This window comes from Grammomys surdaster, unplaced genomic scaffold (genome assembly GCF_004785775.1).
Source record: "Grammomys surdaster isolate TR1022 unplaced genomic scaffold, NIH_TR_1.0 165, whole genome shotgun sequence".
NCBI lineage: Eukaryota > Metazoa > Chordata > Mammalia > Rodentia > Muridae > Grammomys > Grammomys surdaster.
Genome location: NW_021604613.1, coordinates 12526470 through 12551453, shown reverse-complemented (window position 1 = coordinate 12551453; position 24984 = coordinate 12526470). Strand labels below are relative to the sequence as shown.

General features: G+C 43.6%; 1 protein-coding gene across 9 annotated transcripts in view; it reads right to left on the bottom strand.

Moving 5' to 3' along the window:
- Positions 1-24984, bottom strand: part of Cflar (CASP8 and FADD like apoptosis regulator) — a 66159-nt gene that overhangs the window by 23137 nt on the left and 18038 nt on the right. For all 9 annotated transcript variants that reach the window (XR_003711230.1, XM_028765848.1, XM_028765852.1 and 6 more), the window contains 7 exons: positions 23567-23672; positions 21822-21957; positions 20797-20879; positions 17207-17261; positions 12808-12857; positions 12013-12094; positions 647-1154 (listed from right to left, as the gene is read on the bottom strand). Coding sequence is in view for 8 of the 9 variants with exons in the window: in XM_028765848.1 (XP_028621681.1) it covers positions 647-1154; positions 12013-12094; positions 12808-12857; positions 17207-17261; positions 20797-20879; positions 21822-21957; positions 23567-23672 (1020 nt within the window). In the remaining variant the exon portion in view is untranslated. The remainder of the gene's footprint in view (positions 1-646; positions 1155-12012; positions 12095-12807; positions 12858-17206; positions 17262-20796; positions 20880-21821; positions 21958-23566; positions 23673-24984) is intronic.

The following is a 24984-nucleotide window of genomic DNA, read 5'->3' as shown; positions in this document are numbered from 1 at the left end:
TAGCTGGTAGCTCAGCAACATTGCAATCCTTTGTAATTAGGGAGTAAATTTTATTTTATTTTATTTTATTTTATTATTTTATTTATTTATTTTTGGTTTTTTCGAGACAGGGTTTTTCTGTATAGCTCTGGCTGTCCTGGAACTCACTCTGTAGACCAGGCTGGCCTCGAGGGAGCAAATTTTAAAAGGCCAATTAATCCCATACTTAAACATTGTAGCTTCACTCCGTTAACTAGAAGCTAGCACAGTGGTGGTTCCCTCCTCCTAATAAACATCAAAAATGTTTACAGTCATCCCATTATCTGTGAAAACCAAGACCATCAGTGGGACGATATCTGAAATCGGGCCAGCACTGAACCCTACAGTGCATACACTGTGCTTTTTCTATAATACACACCTATGTAAAGCTTAATTTATGTTAGGAGAGTAAAATAAATATATCCAAAATACAAGCTGACTAATGCAAAGTGTTCGTAAGCTGTGCCGAGTCTATATCATCCCCCGAAGCAACTCTAATTGGGGAGGGGAAGTCTCTGTTCTGTGGAAGTCCATCGGACCAATCATGATGGTGATATCCATCTTGGTAGCAAGGCAATAAACATGTGGTCAAGGATAAAGGTGATGGGCACAGACCTCGGTGGCTCACCTGTCTTGCTTCAGCTGCTGGGAGAGTTTCTGCAGATACACAGAGGAAGAGCTGGAGGACTTCTCCAAGTGAGATACATCTGCTGTGCACAGGCTCCAAAAGATATCAGCTTCTGGGTGAGTTGTGCAAGGTCTGGGATGCAGAGGCTTAGAATCCACATTTTTTATTGCTGGCCCATCTACCTCCAGGCTGCTATCTTCCAAGTGGCTGCCTAACGACTCGTAGTTCTGAATAAAAAAGAGCTTCGGTTTCCCTCTGAGAGAAGGGCACGTGTCCCCCGTGAACATGTTCTTGACACAATCCAAGGAGAACCCTGAGTGAAGCTCATCTGTGCCCATCATGCTTTGAAAGCCTCCTCGGGTCACCAGAACACATGCAAAGCTGTCATAGTCTTGATGCTGGGTCATACAGGCGAATCGGCGAATAATCTGGGGTATTTCATGTGACCTGGGAAACAAGAAAGGCTGGACACGATAGCCCAGGGAAGTGAAGGTCTCTTGAAGATATTCTGCAGAAAACCAAGAGAAAACAACACAAAAGTGAGAAGCGCCAAGAGACATTGGGTATGACGCCTAGCCTGACCTGGTCTCCATTACATATGTGTTTCTATGTAAGGATACTCTGGGGCCTCCCAAAGAAACAGCTAAACATGAAATGTGCAGCTGCTGTGCCCCAGGTTTCTCATGAAGGCACATTTCCTGCAATACCACTTTTTCTGCACACAACCAAGACTGAATCCACCCAATGCCACCAAACCAAGAAAGAACAAAACTGCTGTCTTGTCAACCAAACTGAAGTAGAAGGTTCATTCTTCAAAGGGTTCTTTTCTCAAAGTACTTAGGAATGAGCAGTGTCCACGGGGTGTAAATCCAGGTGTGCGTTTAAATAGCAATCTAGGTTATAAGTTTCCTCCCCTTGCTGTGGACCTATACAGAGGCCCTTAGATCTAAGTTGTGACTATTTACAGACTGCCCAGTTTCACTCCTAGTCTCCAGCCATCTTGGACTGCCCTTGCCATAAAAGGAAGTATACAGTAAGTGGTAGAGCAAGTTTAAGATCTGCAAGCCTTTCTGACCCTGACCTTGGACTGCAGGGCCATAAGAAAGGTGAGACTCCCTAGCTTTAGAGAAAGTGTTAACAGCCGCCAACCAGAAAGAGCACTTTAAGGATTAAGCAATATAAATAATGATATGGTGCTATTATAAATAATATTCATTCTTATTCACATATAAAATATGTTCACATATTCTAGAAGTTTCTGTGGCTCTAGGTCCTATCAAGTTCACTTTTTTCTCATCTATTCAGTTTGTTTTTACTAAGAGAATAAACACAGCCTCTTAAATCAATTGATAATAAAAAATGGGAATTTCTTTCTCTTCCCCATCACCCACTGCTTTTCTGTGTTTAATCTGACCAATGCCTCTAGCTCAAAATTTCCTGGGCAAAAAAGCTGCTTTGTCCTAAACCCAGAGACTCAGCAAGTATCTCTCATTCAGACTGTCCATCTACCTCTCTGGATTTGTTTTTATGTCCTGTCTCCAATACCAACCCCTCTCCAGTGGTGTGGGGTTTCCAGAGGTCTATCCTAAGATAGCCCCACACAGTAACTACAGTAGTCTTGCTTCTGCTGAGAGCAAATGTCTGAAATAAGTTAAGACTGCACAGTAAGGGATCAAGGGGAGAAAACAACTGATGGTCACATGACTACTGAGAACCAGCTCTCAGCGAACTGTCCAGCCAGGATCCAGATGGAATGCAGACAATCACAAGCAAGCCAGACTCACAGTTTCAGCCTTCCTGCCCACCCAGCTTAGCCAACCACAAAACTATAAATGCAAGAGAGGAAAATCTCAGTTTGTCGTCTAGGTCCTTGGTGAGATGTGGAAGGACAAAATAAAGATGAAAAGGAACACGACTTTGCATAACCAATTATCTGTGTAACAGTCACCAGGCAGGTAAGAACTGGCTTGAGAGTTTGAAACTGAATTTTCTCAGCCTATGAGCAGTGTCTCTGTATACATAGTATATACTAGAACTTTCCACAGCCAGCATTGTTCCAAGACAAAGTGGTTTTAAAATATGTTCATGAAGTCTTACATGAGAGCTCAGGAGGCAGTGTCTTGGAGAGGGCCACATGTGGGACAACTGGAGCCTCTCAGCAACATCCTTCAGCTTTCCAGGCAGCCAACAAATGGCTCCTCCAGTCCCAGGCAAGCCTTCAGTTGGCCCCAGCAGACTCTGAGTGCCTCACCAGAGACTCTAAGCCAGAAGAATTCCCAAAGTCCTGACCCACAAAAACTGTAAGAGATATAATCAAATGGATAGTTTCCTTAAGCTACTTAGTTGTCGAATGATTTGTATACATTATTAGATAAATAATGCCCTCTCATCAGTAAGAATGACATAATCATCTTTACTTAAGACTGAAGTTATACATACTTTTATCCTCTGCTGACCCACCCTGGAAATTAATTATACTCTCTAACGTTGAAAAGAGATAGAAAAGTACAGACAGTAAGCTCACGGTTAGCAAGCATCTTATTAAGGAAATGGGGGACATGGTTTACAGGTTGCTGATAACCTATTAGATTCCGCTCTCTCCTTCTAAGATCTGGGTGGTAGAAATGACCAACCACACTGACCCACCCTAGCCATCTCCCTGGGGTACAAGCGAGGTTTAAAGCACAGAACTTTACCCAGGTTGAGTCCAAGAAAGGAAAGCCAGAGAAGCTACTTTAGGACTTTAACCGCTTGGCAGGAAATTGTAATTACCCCCGGATCTCATGCCAGGAGGAGGAAAGGGCTGAAGCTTGGTGACTGGTCGGACAGATGTGCAGGAGAGACTGGAACAGACGCATCGATGACCAACAGGATCAGACCTTTTCTAGGACAGCTTAGTTATGCAAACCTCCTGCCTTCTACTTAACCCTAACTCATGGATTAGGGGTTACCAAACCTCTTTTTCCTCTTCTCAATGTGTCCACACTAACTAAATTTCCTTTTTCTGCTTTTTGCTGTTAATTGTGTTTTTAACTGGAATGTTGCAGAAATCTTGCTAGTGGCGCAAGGCTAGTAGCAACTCCTGGGTAAGAGGACTGCAGCCCCAATGCTAGCTCCTTTCTCTTGCTATGGCGTACTCTCTCCTCTAGGGGGCAGACGTAGCCAGGGAAATGCTGGCTGGCTGGCTATCTTCAAGACCCTCTTTACTGGTAAAGCTTTGGTAGAAAGCCCAGTGAGACCTCTTGCCCAGGCTGATGTGCCCGGGTAGAGCAAAGGCTGCTCCGTGCCTTCTAACACCTTCCTTCTCCTCAGGTTCAGTGGCTCAGCTTCAGCTTCAGAGGAGCTAAGTGTAGGATAAGCATCTAAAATCTAATGCACAAAATCCTTCCCCAAAACAAGAGGGGAAAGGTAAAGGTCCCAAATGCCACCAAGAAGAACCCAAATCTGTATGGTGCTCGGGACAAAACAGAGCAATCCTCCAATACGGCAAGGGCAAGTGAGTCAGCAGTCAGCTGTGGACCATCACGGCTGGCGCTTCCTCTATTAGACGGCAAGGCCAGGTCGGCAAGGATGCCAGCTGGAGTGGCAGATACATCAACATTCCTTTCCTCCTTGGGCCAGCAAAGACAAGCATGTAGGCCTGTCTGATTTATACGCTGTAAGGAATGGGGAGGGGGGATCATGTAACTATGAGTAAGTTAGAGCCTCCATTTGTTTATCTATGAAATGGGACTAATTCTAACACCTAAACCAAAATGGTGGAACCCAGTGGGGTTTCTGTAAAGATACTTCCAAACTGCATTTATTCAAGCATAAATGATTAATTTTAAAGGAGATGAAAGCGGCATATCAACCCGTAAATCAGAGACCCTGCCAGGCATCTTCTTCATAAGTGCCACGGCTTACGACTTGGATGGAGGTCTCATTATCCTGAATTAAAACGGTCTCAGGGCAGACTCTGTGTTCCATGTATGGCTTAGCTACCATACCAGTGCTCAGAAATACAGGAAGACATGATTAGGTGCTGGGGAAAATAAACCTTTAACAAAATACAGAAGCACCGCTTCTCCTTCTCCTCGGCCTGGACACCCCATGTCCAACCCAGCTGCAGCTCGGCAGCTACAACTGCTTCTTAGAAACCATGGATATTAATACAAGGCTGCCAGTAACCAATCACAGGCTTGGGAAAATGCCAGGACCTTGTTCACTTAGAATTCATTCATTTATTCATTTAGAATTCATTTTGAGTTAAAAAAGCAGATTGACCTCAGCACTTTCTAAATAAATACATAGAAAAAATAAGAGGTGACGTCTCACCAGTCTATTTATGATCAGCTACTGAGTGCCCTTCATAAGCCAAGACAAGGTGAATGAGTGAAACCCAAAGTGGGCAGGATACCCTGGGTGGGGACAGGAGTTCTCCACCAAATCATACAGGGAAGGACAAGGCTAACGTGGACTTCTGAGTGTGTGCTCATACGGAGGTTACAGGTCAGCCTTGGGTGCCCTCCGTCCATCTTGTGTGAGAGGCTCTCTTTGCTGTTCTGTCCTATGTCTGTCAGGCTAACCAGCCTATGAACTTCCAGAGGTTCTCTCGTCTCTCCATAGGAGAGCTGGGATTACAGGCACTACATGTTGACCTTTATTTGGGATCAAGGGATTTGAACTCAGGTCCACACATTTGTAAGCATGCACCTTTACCCAATGAGCAATCTAATCCTAAAATTAAGTTCCTTCCTTCCTTCCTTCCTTCCTTCCTTCCTTCCTTCCTTCCTTCCTTCCTCTCTTTCTTCTTTCCATCCTTTCCTTTTTTGTAGGCTTGAGAACAATTCAGTTTTTAATTAAAAAAAAAAAAAAAAGCCCAGGGCGAGAAAGCTATAAAACTCAGCAGCTACCAGAAACAGAATAGGGAAGGGAAGAAAAGGAACATTTTCATGTCATTTGAGCCAACATGGAGATCTGACACATGACAGAAAGCAGCCACCTGATATTTGTGGCTTCTCTATGGGATGCTAGATGCATATACTCTGCACCGGGAGGGGAACCAACTACTGTGCCCACAAACTTGAGTTTTACTAAGTTGCCTTCATTGTCTTACCAGAAGCTAAGACAAGGGACACAGATCAAGCACACAGCTCACTGGAAAAGAAAGGTAACAAATGTGTGCACATGGATGACTGAATGTCTTATAGTTCAGTGGGGTCAGAGGACAAATAAGTGGTCACTGACACAAAGGGCAGGGTGGTCTCAGACACTGGAGCATTGTGGGAAAAGCTGTAACTTAAGTCAGAGCCTGAAACACCAGGGCAAAGGAGAGGAAAGTCCCCTACACAAGCTGCTGACAGGGCAGATGTTGGTGAGGAAAGGCAGGGCCAACTGGAACATACCAACTTTGCACTTGGGTGCCTAGGCTAGCCAAGGCCTCACTGCTCCAAGCACACACTCAAAGCTACAAACCATCTTTTATTGCTGGGCGGTGGTGGTGTACCCCTTTAATCCCAGCACTCAAGAGGCAGAGGCAAACAGATTTCTCTGAGTTCAAGACTAGCCTGCAACATAGAGAAACCCTATCTCAAAAAGAAAAAACAAAATCTTTATTACAAAGTTGACTACCAGTAATTCTTTCCAGACTATCTCGTATCAGGAGAAAACAATACCAATGCTATATAACCCGAAACAGGTTTCTGGTGTACCCAAGACACAGATCCATGATTCCTCATCCAGGGTTCTAGCACCTCAAACACCCAACAACCTTAGGTTCTTTTCTGTCAAGTCATTTTCTGGGAAAGCCTCTCAGGAGGGGAAGAAGCCTATCCCCCATATCATGAAAATGTCCATTTGGTTGCAATGGAAATATTAACATACTTGTCAAAGGGGCTACCCTGAAGCCTAGAACATGTAGCACACTATCTTTTTAAACTCTGAAATACGAGGGCTTCCAACAAGGGCCCACAGACCCACACTTCCTAAATATACCCTAGGTTTAGGTCTGGTGAAGTGAAAGCCTTAAAGGGAAATTTCATTAATAATGTTAAACTTTGGGGCTGGAGAGATGGTTCATCAGTGGAGGGCACTGAGTGCTCTTCCAGAGGACCCAGGTTCAAATCCCAGCAACCACATGGCAGCTCACAGCTACCATGATCTGACTCCTTCATATAGACATGCTCGCAGGCAAAACACAAATGCACATAAAGTGAAAAGAAATTTTTTTAAAAAATACTGTTAAGCTTTTAAGCAAATGTCTGCTTGGGTCCAGAGGATAGACATGTCCAGAAAACAAAAAGTACCTCAGTGCACACTCCTGTTCCCAGGAAGAAACCATTCTCAGTGCACTGATCCCAGAAGAACCAGGAGGGGTCAGAACTGTTTGTCTACTGCTCCTCTGAACACAGCTTCCTGCTACCATCTTGGATATCACTTGCCCCTTCTCTCCACGAGCAGGACCATAGTGAGCAGTCTACTTCCCGTGCAGAAATGTTCCTCTTATATAAATGTTACTACAAGGTTCCGTTTGTTCCGTTAGAAGAAAAAAAAAACACATCAGGAGGCACGGAGCAACCCCTAGCCTGTCACTGCAAGAAGAGGAAGTTTCTTCACATAACACGACAGTAGAAACTGCAAAGTCTGCTGCTAAATGTGTCTTAGTCAGTCAAAGCTTACCAAAGATACCAGAAGCAGCAGCAGAGGAGAAAATACTTCCCCTTTAAAACCTGCAAATGTGTGCCTGCTTGCCCCCCCTCCCCCCCCCCCCTCTGTCTCCCCCATCCCCTCTCTCTTTCTGCCTGCAGATCAGGGCACAGGTATCTCTCAACTCCTCTGGACCCACACCTGCGATTTCTGCTGCCATGTTTCCTATCCTGATGGTAATGGACAAAACCTCTGAAACTCCAGTGGCGCCCAGAGCCCTAATGACATTCCCACCCATGCTGAAGGCCCAGGTTTGGAAGAGAAAGGCCTTGCTGTGGAGGAGAAGCTGATGGGGAACTTGTCTGGAAGCCGTCTGAGGTCCGCTCTGACCACATGTGGAACAAGATGCCAACGTTTTTAATGAGGACTGGGACGAGGAGGTGAAAGCAGGCCAAGGGAATCCTCAGGATACCAGTGAAGCCCAGGGGAACAACTCTCAAGACATTACACCTTGGGTGTGGTGAGTCCTACAAGGAGACACCACGTATGAGCCTAGTTGGCACCATCCACCTCCACTGACAACACATTATCCTCTGGGGGTCTCTGAAACAGGACAGTCTGATGGTGCTGAAGACTAAGCATTGCTTTCTGCCTTGTGGAGTGACCGTGTCCTCCAGATCAAGGGTTGTTTCCTGTGTTTGAGATGAGATATCCTACCCAAGCCATTGCTCCCAGTATCCTCAGTAAGGGCTACAGACAGGTGTAAACTGGCGTCCCACTGATCTCCCGTTTTGTTGTTATGGTTGTTAATGGACTCTTTGGAGTGTGTTGCCATTTTTGTCTGTGTCAGAGTTGTATTCTTTATAAATAAAGATGGGGAAAAAATAAAGTAAATATACAAAAAAGTCTTACAAAACTTTACAAAAAAAATCTGCAAATGTTGTCATTTATACAGAATCCCCCACACACCACACACACACACACACAAACACACAGAGCCAGAGCCTTAAACCAGGCCTTGCTTCCACCCGCTAGTGATTGGAGGCATTTGCTTCTACATGCCTAAAAAGATCAAGGTGGGATACAGGACCCAGCAAGACTTGGCTCTGTCAGGTTACTGACATAGATACCCGGACACCATGAATATATTCTTTAATTCTCTCAAACTGGCACAATGAGGCCAAAATCCTTCAGCACTGCTATCTACCTCAAGAAGAGGTCACTCTTCTTATTTTGAAGAATAATTTACCAAAAAGTAACCATGTCCTTTCTCAGTGGCTCTGAGACCAGACTCCTCCCCAGTATGTGCTCCATGCAGGGTCAAGCATGGTGCTTCATTTGTAAGACAGTCTTAATGAGCATTTACCAGACAAAGAAAAGAATATGCCTATAAATATTTAGGGGATTTGTATACTTTTTAGTTAACGTCTGATTTGGGGGGAGGTGTATAGGCTAAAAGGAGAAAATAAGTCCACTAAATAAGTCTACTAAACTCTAAACTTTAAAGGACTGGTTTTTGAAACACAGTGTTACTAGAAGAGGGTATTCTACCAACACAACCACCTTCAGAAAATACTTCCTGAGTACCTATGTGCCAGGCACTTGTGACACATGTTAAAACAGACACATAAGTTCTTCCATCTGCCATGTAGAGCTTACATTCGTGCAGAGTGGCTAAAAGCATGATACACTACTACCGTTCAAGCCGTTAGCAAAGGACCTGCCACGGTGTGGGGGGTAGGGATCCGATCAAGCGATACACTCTGATTGTCAGTCCATCCTGCTACAGCTAGCTGCATTCAGAACCTTCACTTCAGTTGGCAGTTATATCGTCTGCTTGTTTATTATCTGACCCCTGAGCATCAGCCAAATGTTAGACACTTGGCAAAATTAACTAGACTAAGGACATCCCTTACGATAACGCTGGGTGAAGGGCTCTGGTACTATTAACACAGAAGGAAGCACCAAAGAGGCTTTGCAGCAAAGCACGATCCCGGCCCCAGAGTCCTTGGGGGAAAGTATCTGGAGACACAGACCTGGAGATACAGCAATGTGTGAGAGAAGACTGTCCTTCCACTCGGGATGGTTACTGCCTTCCTGTTGTTCTGAGCCTCACAGAGGGATCTGGGATCTCTCAGCTGCCAAAGCAAAGCACAACACGATTTGAACAAACCCGTACCGTCTTGTTTCTTACCTACGGATCAGCCACCTGAGCTGGGAGGATTCATAAGTGACCTCTAACCCAGTTGTTTGTTTTATTCTCAAAGGCAAAGAGCACATGAGTCAAGAGGCCCCTGATTCTCGGGGAGGAGGAACAGCTGAAGTGTCCTTTACTGTAGGCCAGGCCCACTCTAGCCAACACACTCCATGTTCAAGATGTTGCCCTTGGAAGGACTACACTGAGGATCTGCTGCCTGGAGCTCCACTCTGTGCATGCGTGTGTCTGGGGGAGGGGTGCATGTGGGCTCATATATGTGGATATGTGCACATGTGTTGAAGCCAGAGGTCAACATTAGGTGTTTTCACCTCACTTTTTGAGATTTCCACTTGAAACCTGTTCCCTCTGAAGTAACTGGCTCCATCCCACCATGCCCCATGTGGAGATATACCCCACTTACCCTGGAGCCCGGTACAGACCTCGGGCCCTCCGTTCTCCTTACTCCTCTAAGAGCAGACTCAATAAACTAAGTGCAAAACCATGCTATGTTATGGCTTAGTCATTTTCCACTAAAGTCAAATGAACAAAATAAGAAAACTAACATCAGCTTATACTTTGTTCCAGACACTGTCCTATGTCCTTTATGAGTATAATCTCACTCACTCTGCTAACCATCACATGAGGGAAGTTCTGTTATGAACCTATGTTATAACAGGGACATCACAGACTAAGATACAGCAGAGCAATGATTAAAATCCAGACAGTCACTGCCAGGGCCCAACTCTGATGCTCTCCCACAATGGGAGAAGTACAGCTATGCACACATAGAAATACAGCTGCCCAGGAACAGAATGCAGCACAGGCCCTGGGTGTTAGCTCAGTCATGAATAGCTGAGGTTTTTTGGGTTCACGGCAGGTAGTGACTTGATCTTTATGAGTTCCATAATATAAATATAGGTACAACACAGAAAGCTCTATATTTCAGACATTTCCTGATGATGAAGGAAACAAGACCAACCACAATCAAAAGTAAAAGGACAATCCCACAGTGTCCTTTAGAATACTCAGTGATTCATTGAGAAGCTGTTTCCTCATTCTTCTATGGATGCTAATAGCTAAAATGGTGTCTTTAAGAGTTAGGGTTACTATTGCTGTAAAGAGACACCATGACCAAGGCAATTGTTATAAAGGAAGAATTTAATTGGAGGTTTGCTTACAGTTTCAGAGGCTTAGTCCATTATCATCATGGCAGGAAGCAGACAGGCATGGCATCAGAGCAGTAGCTGAGAGCTTTACATCCTGATCCAAGGTGGCAGACTGAGCCTGGTGTGGGCTTTTGAAACCTTGAAACCCACCCCAATGACACTCTCCTCCAACAATGTCACACATGCTCCAACAAGGCCATACCTCCTAATGCTTCTCAAATGGTTTATCAACAGAGGACTGATCATAAATATATGAGCCTATGGGGTCATTTTCATTCAAACCACCACAAATAAAAAGGACACTTCTCTATAGTGAAAGAGATACATTTCTCATGTACCAAAATAGGACATGAGAAAGTGGGACTATAGCTGAAATCTTGGGAAATCCAGTTTCATATTTGCTAATTCAACCTTCTCTTAGACTCTCTTTTCACAGAACTAACTCCCTGTGGTAATATTTCAAATGAGTCATCTCTCTGACTCATGCTGAGGAATACTGAGAGACACAAAAGTCATGAACTACAGTGATCACTCATCTGAAGGGAGGGAGAGATGACTAAATGCAGCAGTATCCTAAGCATCTAGGCTCTTCTCATTCTCTCTTGATGTGATTCAGACTACACCACACATCCAACAACTGAACAAGACAATCAGGTCCAAACGATGATGGCTTACAGGTGATCAAACAGAGAAAAGACCTGAGTAACATGTGGCTCAAACACTATCCACATCCCTAAGTTAACACAGACGTTAACGTGTTTTTAATGGCCCCAAAGAAGGCTTTCATGGTCTATCCAGGTGAAGTGAAACATCTAACAGTATTAGAAACCAAAATGCCTTTCATTATAAATGTCCCTTGCAGACCAGGACCACCCCTAGCCACATTACCCAGGATACACAGATAAGACAGGTAAAGACACACCAACTTCCACAACTTAGAACTTGTATTATATTCCCCAAGTTCATCTCATGTTCCTCCTAACACATACCTCCATTGACTTATCTATGTCTATTGTAGTTAGCTCAAGCCACAGAAGTACTGACCAATAGAAAGTGGGCAGAGATGAGGCACGTCCTTCTCAAGACTTTCTCTAAAATCTGTGACGAGATCTGCTATACAATCTCTATATAGCTGTCAGTCACATACAGAGGACCCTATAGAAGACACCAAGGCCTCAAAAGATGACAGGACCATTGGCTGATCATATGGCATAAAAAGCTCCCTAGCCCGATCCCACACTAGACCATGACATGGCTGAGAAGGAAGCACCTTAATAGAGTGTACTTTGATACGCAGTTAGTGTCTGCCATGCTGACAAATCCAACTTGCTTGGTCACGGTCATGCTGTAGGTGAATCCCGGCCTTCTACACGTACCTGTGTCGTTGCCAATACAATCGATGATCAAGCAGATTCCTAGGGGCTTGCTCTGCATCCTATAACTCTCTTCCTGTATGTGCTAGAAAGAAAGGCAGGGATTAGAGATGCTGGATACTTCTCTGAGACTTAAGGTCTCACTCATCCGTTCTTTCTCTGGTTTGTCTTAAGCATCCCTTTGGCAGGTGAATCACCCGACAGACATAGCCTGAAGTCATCACAGCTAACATTTCCCAGTAATGTCAACTTTTTCCTCTGTCATGGTAATCAGCTTAAGACAAACAGCTATTTCAGTCTTCACTTAATTTGAATGAGAATTGTAATTTCTTTACATGTGTCTTAGCTTTGCAGAATAAAGATAATTTGAAAGAGAAGGAAGATGGGTCGCACGTCCACGTGGAAGCCTAAAGTAGCACCAAGAATCAACTTTCTAAGCCAGTACAAATGGATGCCTTCCTCTGTCTCCTCTGAAGACACTGTCACCCAGACAAAAGCCAGACAACAGCAGCACTGCCCACTTTTATGTTCAGTTGTTATGACAAGAGCCGTCACTTAGACTTTCCATGTATTCCAAAGCTCATTCAAGCCTTCCACTTAAACATAATTTTTCTTTGCTATATTCAAGTTTCCTGTTCACTGAGTTCCCGGGAGAATTATGCACAAGCACCCAGTTGTCACAAAGGATTTTAAAGAAGAGTTTTGGCTGTTTTTTTTTCTGTTTGTTTGTTTTTGAGGCATCAGTGTACTGGTATATACCCTTGCATGCAGTACCAAATCAGAGAATTCATTCTTTACCGGGGATAGAAAAGATCCTGACTCCTGAATAGATGTCTTCACCAGGTTTCCTGGGGGATAAGAGAGAGAACCATTTACAAAGTAGAACTAAGCCCACTCCCAGGCTGGCTGAGTTCTTTCTATTAAGACTGTTTTGCTTGCCCATTTCTTTAGCTTCCTATTCTTCTCCAGCTAGACTCAGCCCGAAGTTCTAACCTCACACAGAAGAGCCTGACTGACCCAAGGCAAACTCAAGAGCCCTGTTATTCCAGGACTATGTAGAAAACCCATGACAGGCCAGTGAAAGTAGCAGGTCTCTTCCAGGAGACCACCAGGTGGCTGGCGAGGTTTTTAACCTGATAAGGAGAATTCAAAAATGTCACTTCATTATGACTTTCCTACATGGCCCAAAACTCTGGACAACATCTAAAGGGAAGAGCGCTGGAGTGTGCAGGAGAGGGAAGCGTCGGCACGTGTGCTCTGCACAGAGCAGATGGCCAATGTTTTCATAGTTCAATGATGCTGGGAGATGATAAAATAAAATGTCAGCAGCAAGACAGAGCTCAGCAAGCCTGGAAAGTGCTGGAGCCCACGGCAAGCTCCGCTCCACAACAGTGACTCATTTAGCCCGCCCAAGCGGTGGAGGGGCGGGGGAGCGGCGGGGGAGCGGCGGGGAGCACTGGGTTCTGAAGCCACGAAAGGGCTGGTTCACACCTCAGCGCTGAAGAGCTGTCATCTCATTATCTCTGGGCCAAGACTGCTGCAAAGTGAGAAATGGTGTCTAAAGATAGGGGGTGGGGGGGTGGGGGGGGCTTACCAGCATCTGAAAGATTCCGGGAAATGAATTGGGCTGTTTGTTTTTGTTTTGCTTTTGTCATTGTTTTGTTTTAAGTTTGGTTTTGTTTCAGAGGTGGGCTCTTGGTATGTAGCCCAGGCTGGCCTCAAACTTGTTCTGCTTTGGCTAATGAGTGCTAGGGTTACACAGTCCTGTGCACCCACACTCAGCTTTGAACCAGTCTCTCCCTGCCCCTGCCCCTGTCCCTGTTCTGTCCCTGCCCTCTCCCTCCCCATCTCCCTCTCTGTGCATTTGTGCATATTCATGCTTGTGTGCAGGTGTAGAGCAACCCCGCTTTCACTCGTGGAGGCCAGAGGTTGATGTCAGGTGTCTTTCTTAATCACCTCCCGGCCTCCGGCCCGCCCCCCCGCGCCCCCGCCCCCCCCCCTCCGTCCCTCCTCCCTTCCCTCCTTCCTTCCTTCCTTCCTTCCTTCCTTCCTTCCTTTCTTTTAACAGAATCTCTTACTGAACCCAAAACTTAATTCATATAGGCTGGCTGGCCAGCAATGTCCAGGGATCCCCCTATTTCTATCTCTCCAGTGCTGAGATTATGGGCATGCACCACTATGTCCAGCCTTTTATGTGGGTGCTGGAGATGGAACTCAGGTCCTCATGCTTGTGTAGAAAGCATTTCACCAACTGAGCCATCTCCTTGGCCCTTGAGACGAGCTTTCTAAGGGGCAACTAGCAATTTCCTTTAAGATAAATTGTGCTTTTTAGAAGTTTATTTGGTTGGTTGGTTGGTTTGGGTTGTGGTTTGGTTTTCAGGGTTTGTTTTGGGGCTTGTTTTGGGTTTTTTTTGGGGGGGTTGTTTGTTTTGTTTTTTGTTTTTCTTTTCAAGACAGGGTTTTTCTGTGTAGCCCTAGCTGTTCTGGAACTCGCTCTATAAACTAGGCTGTCCTCCAACTCAGAGATCCAACTCTGGCTCCCAAGTGCTGGGATTAAAGGCTTGTGCCATCACCACCCAGCACTTTTAGAAGTTTTAAGGAGATAATAAATCATAAATTTAGAAAAATGTGTTTCAAAGACATCTATCGACTAACTGTTTACACTGGCCTAGGCTAGGAAAAACCTAAAAGTCACAAACATAAAATTGATTGTCAATTATGATACATGTGACTGCATACTTTACAATGTTTAAAAGGCTAAGAGTAATTGTTATACATTCCATGCAACATATGTATATTAAAATGGATGACTAAATAACACAGACTTAATACAAAATAACATGCATAGACATTTTCTTGTCATCGTCCCCTAAAGAATGAAGTATAAAAGCTACAGCATTTCCATTGTATGAAGCAGTGTAAGTAATCTAGAGAAGGCTGGAGTGTAGGAATACATGTGGACAGTTATATGCAAACACTATTCCTTGCTGTTTAAGAGACTTGAGCATCTGCAAAATATGGTACCCTCAGAGAATCCTGGAATAAGTCACCTACAGACACTGAGGGACATGTGTGTATACTCCGGGTTAAAGATGAAGAGGTTTACATCAACCATTGTGGGATCAATGGGTGAGCACTTACTTGACCAGCATGCATGAGGTTCTAGGTTGAATCCCCAACAGCAAAATGAAAATAAAAGCATATAAATCAAACACTAGCTGGGTGTGTTGGCCTACACTGGCACTCAGCCTTTTAGAAGAGGATGGTTGTTAAAGACCTACCTATGTAACAAGACCATTTCTAATAAAAATTAACAATAGGATAAAATAAATCAAATATTAACTGTGGCTATCTCTGATACACGAAACTAGGGGGAATTTTGCTTGATTTTCTTCTGTTATAACAATCAGTGTTTATTGCAACAGAAAAGAAAGCCCATGAGATGAGTGGCAGACAGTACTCTGTGACTGCATAGCCTGCAGTCATGCACTCAAATTATTCTTCCTTAGAAAATATGAGTGTGACATGGCATCTCTGCTGAAGATTTAGAAAGAGCGTGGTAAGGGGGTAGTCACCACCACCACCATGATCTCTCAGTAGGAGCCATCTGCAAGTCCAAACTGACCTAAATGGCTTGACTATCTTAAGCTTCTTAATTTAAGGCAGACTTGATTGGATACTTTTCGTTTTATTAGTGAGTCAAGTCCAGATCAAAGCAGACAGGTGGCTCTCCTTACAGTGTCACCAGGTAGCGGGAGCCTAAGTACTCATCTGGACCACATGATAGGATCACAGTGGAAAGAACACGTTGGTTTTACATTCCTAAGCAAGCCTCCTGGGTCTCCTGTTTTTTCAACTTTAAACACCATTCAGAATGCTAACTCTTCCACCTCACCAGTGTTTTAAGAAACAGGCTGTCGCTTCGGAAACGAATTCCGTTCTCAACAGTTTTCTCTGGAGAGAACTGTAGGTAGGGAGCGGCAGGGGGAGCGGCACCATCTGGCTAGTCAGGGTAAAATGGTTCTCAGTTTCCTGGAGCACACGCAGCCTGCAGGCTACACAAGCTGCACCCACAAGGTTTCCATCAGGGCGCTGCCCAACTCATGTTCGTGCCCCTCTACTGCTCACACGGCAGATTCAAAGGCTCTTGGGTCGTGCTGCCCTTCATCGAGGCATAGAGCCCTTGCTGGCTTGCAACACAAGCCACCTCACCAGTGTAAGTCTGAGTCTTGACTTTCAATTTAGAAAGGCCACAGTATAGCAAAGAGATGCTTTTTTAAAAATGATGTTTTGTGTTGGAGAGATGGCTGAGAGGTTAGGAGCACTGGCTGCTCTTCCAGAGATCCTGCATTCAATTCCCAGCAACCACATGGTGGCTCACAACCATCTGTATTGGAATTTTCTGGTGTGTCTGAAGACAATGATAGGGTACTTATATACACAAAATAATAAATAAATAAATCTTTTTTTAAAATTATGTTCTAAGTTAGGCATGGTGAGACATGGTAGTCAAGCCCTCAGAAGACTGAAGCAGGAAGATTGTTGTGAGTTTGAAGTTAACCTGAGCTACATCATAAGTACCAGCCCAGCCTAGGCTACACAGCAAGGTTCTATCTCTACCCCCACGTATAAATATAAAAATAAATACACAAATAAATAAATGAATAAAGACTTCAGGGAATGCCATGGCTAAAGTACTGACATTTTAAGAAAAGACCATGTAGGTTGAAATGAACAGGCTTTTAATTGCATTTTTTTCTTTTTATGGAAGAGAGAGACTGTCCTCCCTGGAGTTTCCAGATTAGCCTTTCTTCTTCCTGCTGCTAGATATTTGGTTTCATGTGCCTTATTATCATTGTTGGATTAATGTTTAACATGGTGTGGTTAAGCACCATTTCAGAAGCTTTTCTTTCTTTTTCTCTTTTTTAGATGACAGAGTCTCACTGTGTTGCTAAGGAGGCTGGTTTTGAACTCCTGGGCACAAGAGACGCTCCTACTTCAACTCTCTAGCAGCTAGGTCAATAAGCGTGGACCACCATACACCACAATGTGTAATTTTTCCCCCAGTGCTGGGGATCAAATCCAGGGCCTCATTCATGCTAGGCAAGTGCTCTACCACTGAACTATACACCTCAGCTCCTTGTACTTAAATTAGTAAGCATTTATAAAGAATAGATAAAAGAAATTGATGGCTTACTTTGAATGCCACGGTGTTCCACAGATCTTGGCTCTTTACTTCGCCCATTCTGGAGCTTCAAATATAAAAAAGAAGGTCACATTGTGTTAGTTTCTTCAGAGGCTCACTATGTTACACCTCTTTAAATAGCTTGATATTTTTACACAGGGAGGAAAAAATAAAAATATCACCTTCACAGTTACCTAAAAATGAACTGCAGTAACTGTTAACTCAGTAAATTCCACACTATATTGTCAAAGATCAAATCAGTTTCCCAATAAAAAATGAAAACATTAGGAAGGTGGAAAACATAGAATAGTGCTTCAAAACAGCTCTAAGCCAGCTCTTACAGTACAGCATGGGTGTTATAAGGTCCCAACTTAGAATATGCTGGGACCCAAGACTGCCATCTATTCTAGTCCTTTAACACAGAGAAAGCACAGTTTGACTGCAGGTGTAAGTGTTAGGTCATAAACCTCTGTCTATGAATCCCAACTCTGCCGGCTCATACCTTTGTCGTCCTTTTCCTCTTTATCTGCTAACTTCACTACAAAGAAAATGAGGATAAGAATAGCATGGCACCTACCATATATATGGTAGCTTTGTTTTTTAATGTAGATGAGTGTTTTTGCATGCATGTATGTGCCTCTGTGTGTGCCTAGTGTCCATGGAGATCAGAAGAGGCATTAGATCCTTTGAAACTAGACAGTTGTGAGCCACCATATGAGTGCTGAGAATCAAGCCTGTGGTCTTAAGTGCTAAGTTATCTCACCAGCTTCAGCTAAAAAGGGTATTCATGGTGTTTAAATATTCAAAGACACCCAGCACAGTATAGCATTCATGAAAGCACTTAATAAATGTCTGTAACCAAAGCCCTGGGTCCAGCTGGCAGCACCACAAACCAGATAAATAATGTCCAATTATGGCTTTTGAAAAAAATGATTTCCGAGCTACAAAAACAGGAATATGTGTGTATGATCCATGACAATCAAGAATTGAACCACTCCTGAAAGACTAAACTGACCCTTCTCTCTTCCCAGAGGGGGGAACTTCTGTAAGATGACATCACTTCCTGCCACCATCTGATCAACTTACCTAACCAAAGAAGTACATTATCCATTAAGCTGTGTCTGAGATTACATCTGTGTATAGACTGAAGAAAAACATGCAAGCTATGGTTCCCCCACCCCTGGAATAATCCATGACTTAGTCAGAACCTGGTCATTGCCACCCCACCACACAGATGCACACTGACTTTTAGGTGCTATTGAAAAGGGATCAAGTCAAAGCTAGACTTTAAAGGCATTATAGTGCAGTCATATAACTTCTTTTGATTTTGCAGACTCTTGTGTCAGGTAATGCCGCTGTAATTTCTGACGCACTTATGCAGCCTTAGATAGGTCAGAGCAGTTATACATGCAGTTCCTAAATCTTGTGAGAAAGTTACCAGATTTCTATGTCCTAGGGCCTGCTTACTAAATGAGAGATCAGGTCATGTGGTAGAGAAAGGAAGCACAAAGCATGCTGGATGCCGAGCAGGCTACACAGTGAAGATGCTGCACTTGCAAAGTGGGAACACAGTGGTGGAGATAGGAAGAATTTTAACTAAGAATGACAGTGTACATTATAATAATCTCCCAGGCGGTGGGAGAAAGAGTTCAGAAAACCCTAAAGGGTGGTACCTAAAGGTAACGGAGACTAGAAGGGCAAATTAAAAGCTGTCCCTAAGCAAGGGATGACTGTAGCTTATATATCTAGTGGGAAAGAATAGAATAAGCACAGGGCTGGGCTGGCCTGCAGGAGGAAGATGTGGACAGACTGTGCTTTAGACACGTCTCCTTATGTTGGTAGAGGGTGGGGCAGTACACTCCTGAACAGCCATTTTAGCTTTGTAAGTCTATTGCTCAGTGCTACCTATCACTGGTGTTCTCTGAGAAACTGCTCATAAATCAGGAGAAATGTTTTCATGATACACATTTATAGAAGTGTTTATAATTCTACCAGTCTAGTCTAAGCCCACCTCAAAGTCCACATAACTTTAAAGGGGTCAGGTTAATATTATACCACTGTTCTTCTCACAAGAAAAGACTGACCAGGGAGCAAGCACAAGAGGATCTGTCCTCCTCAGAACAGAACCATAAACAACCATGTGACACTTTATAATCATTAACCAGGAAAAGAAATCTTCTGTTGTGTCACTCAGTTAAAAAAAAAGTTTGCCAAATTAAAATGACACACAGGAAAAAGGCAAATGGGAGACTGGAGAGATGGCTCAGAGGTTAAGAGTGAGCCTGCTCGCCGGGCGGTGGTGGCACACACCTTTAATCCCAGCACTTGGGAGGGAGAGGCAGGTGGATTTCTGAGTTCGAGGCCAACATGGTCTACAGAGTGAGTTCCAGGACAGCCAGAACTACACAGAGAAACCCTGTCTCGAAAAACCAAAAAGAAAAAAAAGTGAGCCTGCTCTTTCAGATGACCTGAGTTCAGTTCCCAGCACCCACATTGTGAATCACAATTGCCTTTAATTCCAGTCCTAGAAGATCTGATATCTACTACTGACCTCAAGGGGCTCCTGAACACATAAATTCATGCAGGCACACATGCATACATGCAAATTAAAATAAGTAAGTAAAATATTTTCTAATTATTCTTTTTAAAAGCAAATGCACAAAGAGATAAGAATCAGGAAGTTTATTTTGCAGCATTGTTCCTAGTCACAAAGGAATGAAGGCAATGTATACATCAGCAAGAAAGACCTAAGTACATCTTAGTACATGCAGAAAATGGAAGCCATGAGCCCTACGAGCAGGACATACCTATAATGTCAGCACTTAGGAGGCTGAGGCAAGAGGAGGCTCATAGCAAGTTCAAGGCCAGCCTAGGTTACATAATGGATTTGAGGCCAGGCTGGGTTGCAGGTAAGTTCTTGTCTCAAGAGAAAATAAAGTGGTGGCGTGTCATTCAAAATAATACAATTAATGATTAAATAGAAACAATCTCACATTAACCATATAAAACAATGTCTAAGAATTCTCTGTTCAGAAGAGCAGACATGATATGCTACCACTTGTACAAAAGTAGATAGACACTCTATGTGGGTAGATTCTCTGTGCATGGTTATAGAAGAAACTGGTCAAGAATAGTCTCCTTAATGGGTGGGAAGTGGGACGTGAGTTCTGTGACGTGGAAGGAAACAACTTTAAAAGCTTTTTGGCAACATTTAACTTTTTCTTTCTATAGGTACATCCTACCTGCTTTAATTTTAAAAGTTGACTCTTCAAAGAACAAAGAATGAAAAGGATATTCAATTATATAAACAGACACATTTGCTAATGCACACAGGACAGATGCTAAAAGAAAGCATCCCACGGTAGTCATGCCTAGGTAATGGAAACATACATAATATTCTTATTATATATTTCATAAAATTCTCCAAATATATTTTTGAACAGCACCAAGGTTTATAATTATAAGAAGTTGCACACATTCGTAATCAAACACATCTATCAGAATCTGTTTAGCTATTACAACACATGAAATGGGATATGTATTTTTATTACATGTCTGAAACCGGTTCATGCTGGTACTCCATACACTGGCTCCAGACTCACCCTTGAGTTATAGAATTGCTCCTTGATACTCAGCTTCGGGAGAGAAGCCTGGAGACTATTCATATTTGATCTTGCTTCTTGGCCTACAAAGACAGAGAAAGAGGCTAGGGTTCATAAATTATCACGTGAGTCTTCAACCAGTCCCAGTCTACCGTCATCTTTCAAAATACCTTAAACCTGAACCTGCCTGAATTCAAAACATCAATTAGATGACTCTTCTGCCATCAGTAAGGATGACTAAAAGGGCTGGTGGGCTGTGGCCACCGAGTCTGGCAACCTAAGTTCAACCAGGACCCACATGGTGAAAGGAAAGAAACAACTCACACATGGGGCTCATGCATGTGCACATGTGTGGGGACGGGGACATGCACACACCAAACTTTTAAATGAAAGAGAAAATTAAGCACCATTCCTATGTCTGATTCTTTATCAGTCATTCAGACAGGTTTCCATGTAGATTAGCAGGTCTTAGTCATGACCTTTACACCATGACCCTATAGAGACAGTGACCTGCTAAGGGAAGGCAAGCTGAGGCTACAAGGTAAGGTGGTGTAAGGGTGAAGGCTGACCCCCTTTATTAAAGAAAGAAACTAAAAGTAACCTTTTCCATGCAGTTTAGTGAAACAGAGCACACATATAGGACAGCAATCAGACCCAGTGACACCACCCAGAGGTAGATGGTGGTCATCAGGTCCAACATGGAATTGGGCAACAGGGTTCAACCTGCAAAGTCTTGAATGTTCACAGTCTCTCTGCCCTTTAAAAACAGAGCTACAGACATCTTTAAAGACCTGAATGTTAAGGACTGTTTGGTGGCAATTTTCAGAGGGAGGAGATTTGCCAGTGGAGTGGGGATACTGCGTTATGAAGGCTATAAAGGAATATGATCTCTTGACATGGGCTAGAGGGGCTGGGACTCTTGGGTTCTGTTTCAACCATGCATCCAACAAATGAATCTTCACAGACTGTTGCTTCTGTGCACAGAGTAAAGTACGAAAGACCACTGAGAAGCCAAAATTACTCACCGGACTGCGTGTACTTCTGGATTTTTGTCTTCAAGTCTATTCTGTGGATGTTCTTCAGGCATTTTTCTAATAAGTTCAATTGATCTGAAGCAATCAGATTCAGTTTCTCCAGTTCAATCACCAGATCCAAGAAACTCTAAGAAAGCCACGAACAAGAAACACATGTGAGTGGAGCTGACAAGTCCCCAGTACAAATTCTAGACCATTGGGTGACAAGATGAGACCTGGTGGTGACTCATTATCCCAATCCAGACAGCTCTACCCAGAACAAAGAACCCTTCTGAAATTGACTGAAAGAGATGGGGGCTGGAGCTCTAGCTCAGGTGTAGAATGCTTGCCTAGCATGCATTGATGCCTCGGGACTGATCCCCAGTGCCACATAACCCAGATGTGGTTGAACGTCTGTAATCCCAGCACTCAGGAGCTAGAGGCAGGAAGACCAGAAGTTTCAAGGCCATTCTCTGCTACACTGAGAGGCCAGTCTGGACTACAGGAGAATCTGTCTGTCTGTTTGTTTGTTATGTTAACTCCTTTGGTCATAAACATGTTCTCATGTTTGGGACAGACAGATACAAGGGCTGTTTCATATCAACATGGAGTCAGGAATGATCAGGCCTAAGAATAAACTCTTCCTAAGATCAATGTTCTTAGAAAAATCCAGACTGACGTTATAATAAACACTACAAGGGATTCCCAGAGTGGGGGTGGGAGGGGTTACTGAAAAGAAAATAAATGTAGCTAAGGAAGAGATTGACAAAAGAAATCCTCATAATGTCATTTGAAAGTTCTAAAACTGTTTTCATTAATGTTCAACATTTCAGAGCATCCTGACCCAGAGGGAGGCTATGTGAAGGAATGGGGCTCTCTTACTCATTCAACTTCAACCACCAGGATTGTTAAAGAACCATATTTCAAAAGCTTGGATTTTATTCTACTCACATGATTAACATTTGGCTACTTAACTGTTATCTTATTTTACAAAGATAATAAGTGGAATTAGTCCTTTATAAGTGACAGAAGTTGATTAGAGAACCTTTCCCCCCAGGACTTCTGTTTTCATTTTCTTCTTCATTCTACATTTGATGTGGAAACACGTTGCTCTCCCATATTCCTATAACCATGAAGGAGCCTGAGGAAATTCTTAAAGGTAGAATATCTACCAGGAAGACCTGTTTTCACCACCAGAGATGTAGATTTTTCTTGGCTTACTCATAGCTTAGGCAAACCAGGTGAGGTCAGCAGCAATTGAAACACTCTTCCAACAATTACAACAGTTCTAACTCTACACTAGCCACTTCCCAGATAGATGCGTCATAAGGACCTATGCCCAGGCCCCTCACACCAAACCACCTCCACAGGCTTTCCAGGGAAATGAACTGTGGTGGGCAAGCTCGAAGAGAGCAGACCAGCAATCGCTCCAGGTCTCTAATCCACACAAGCAGCTAGGATGCCCAACCCAGAAGAGAGCTGTCAAATCTGAAAATTGATATAAGCCAGGTCTGCCAATTTTACAGAAATTGGATCAAATCTAAGCATAAAAACACCCAAGGCCACATGAAGAGATAGTACCAACCTAGTCTCAATTAAAAACAATTCTCTTGTTACCACTATTACGAAAAAACACCTCAGATGTTTGAATCCTGAAAACATGGCAGCAGGCTACCCATTCCCCAGTCTTCATATTGCAAGGAGCATGCCTACTTCTGGTGGATTTCTGGAACAGGCACCAAGAAAAGACAACTCACCTTGTCCTTGGCTACTTTTCCTCTGCCTGTGTAATCCCTTGTAAGGAAAATTAAGGAGGATACATCAGCTTGGTCCAAATTCTCTCCAATCTCCATCAGCAGCACCCTGTAAACCACAAAAGTTTCTTTAGTAAACCCAGACAAGAATCCAACAGCCCTGGGCTGGAGAGATGGCTCAGTGGTTAAGAGCACTGACTGCACTTCCAGAGGTCCTGAGTTCAAATCCCAGCAACCACATGGTGGCTCACAACCATCTGTAATGGAATCTGATGCCCTCTTCTGGTGTGTCTGAAGACAGCTACAGTGTATTCATATATAATAAATAAATCTTTAAAAAAAAAAAAAAAAGAATCCAACAGCCCATACCTCACTTAAGACAACAACTAGACTAATTCTTGTCCCATGGACTATGCTCCAAATCTATAAAACAAGAAGCCTTGATATTCCCCCAAGAGACTAGAAGAAAATTCAAATAGAAAACTCATTTTCCCCCATCTGTTTGTTTGTTTGTTTGCTTGCTTGCTTGTTTGGTTGGTTTTTAGAAACAGGCTTTTGCTATGTAGCTCTGGCTAGCTTAGCATCCACTGTATAGACAGATGAGCCTTGAACCTGCCCCAATTCACCTGCCTCTGCCTTCTAGGTGTTGGGACTACATGTGTGCACCACCACACCTGGCCTTGCCTTTGCTAGTACCAGGACATAGTACTTCCCTTTCTAACAGTTCTGAAAACTACTGGGGAAAACAGAGACTCCCCTGAAAAAAACCCCTAGGTCCCCAGAAGTAATAGTGAAATGAAACATATGAGTAACAACAAAAAGATTCAGAGTAGTCCTGTACTCTCTGTTTGATAAGCTCTGGCTGACACTGGTCTATGAACCAACCGTACCTGAAGTCTCGGGATCCTAAAGAAAAGAAATATCTCCAATATCTTGGCCCACACTTGAATTTAAAGAGTAAAAGACATCCACCATGGGGCTCCTGACCACAAATGTTTAGTCTGAAAAGTCCCTCTCGATGCAGTCAATTCTGTTCTGGCTGGAGCAGCCATCGCTTTATCGGGACGCCTTGTGGTTCTGTGTGGAAGGCGGGTTTTCCAGGTAGACTCTAACATTCTTAGGGAAGTGAGAGTCTTCAATTCTTTTTGATCCTTAGCCAGCTCCCTGGCCTGTGCTGATGGGAAGCCAGCTGAACAGATATCCATCTGAACAGGTCAATTGCTTCACCCCAACTGCCAGCCCCTTCCAGAGGGCCTGACACCCCATTCCCACTCACTGCACCTAACCTAGTCTCTGAGACCCAGCTAGTGCCCCTAGCTGTGTGAGGTCACATAACTGGACATGTGAAGAATTATCAAGAATAACAATAATCCCAAGCATCTCGCATACAGAGCCACTTGGTACACTATCCGAAGAGACTC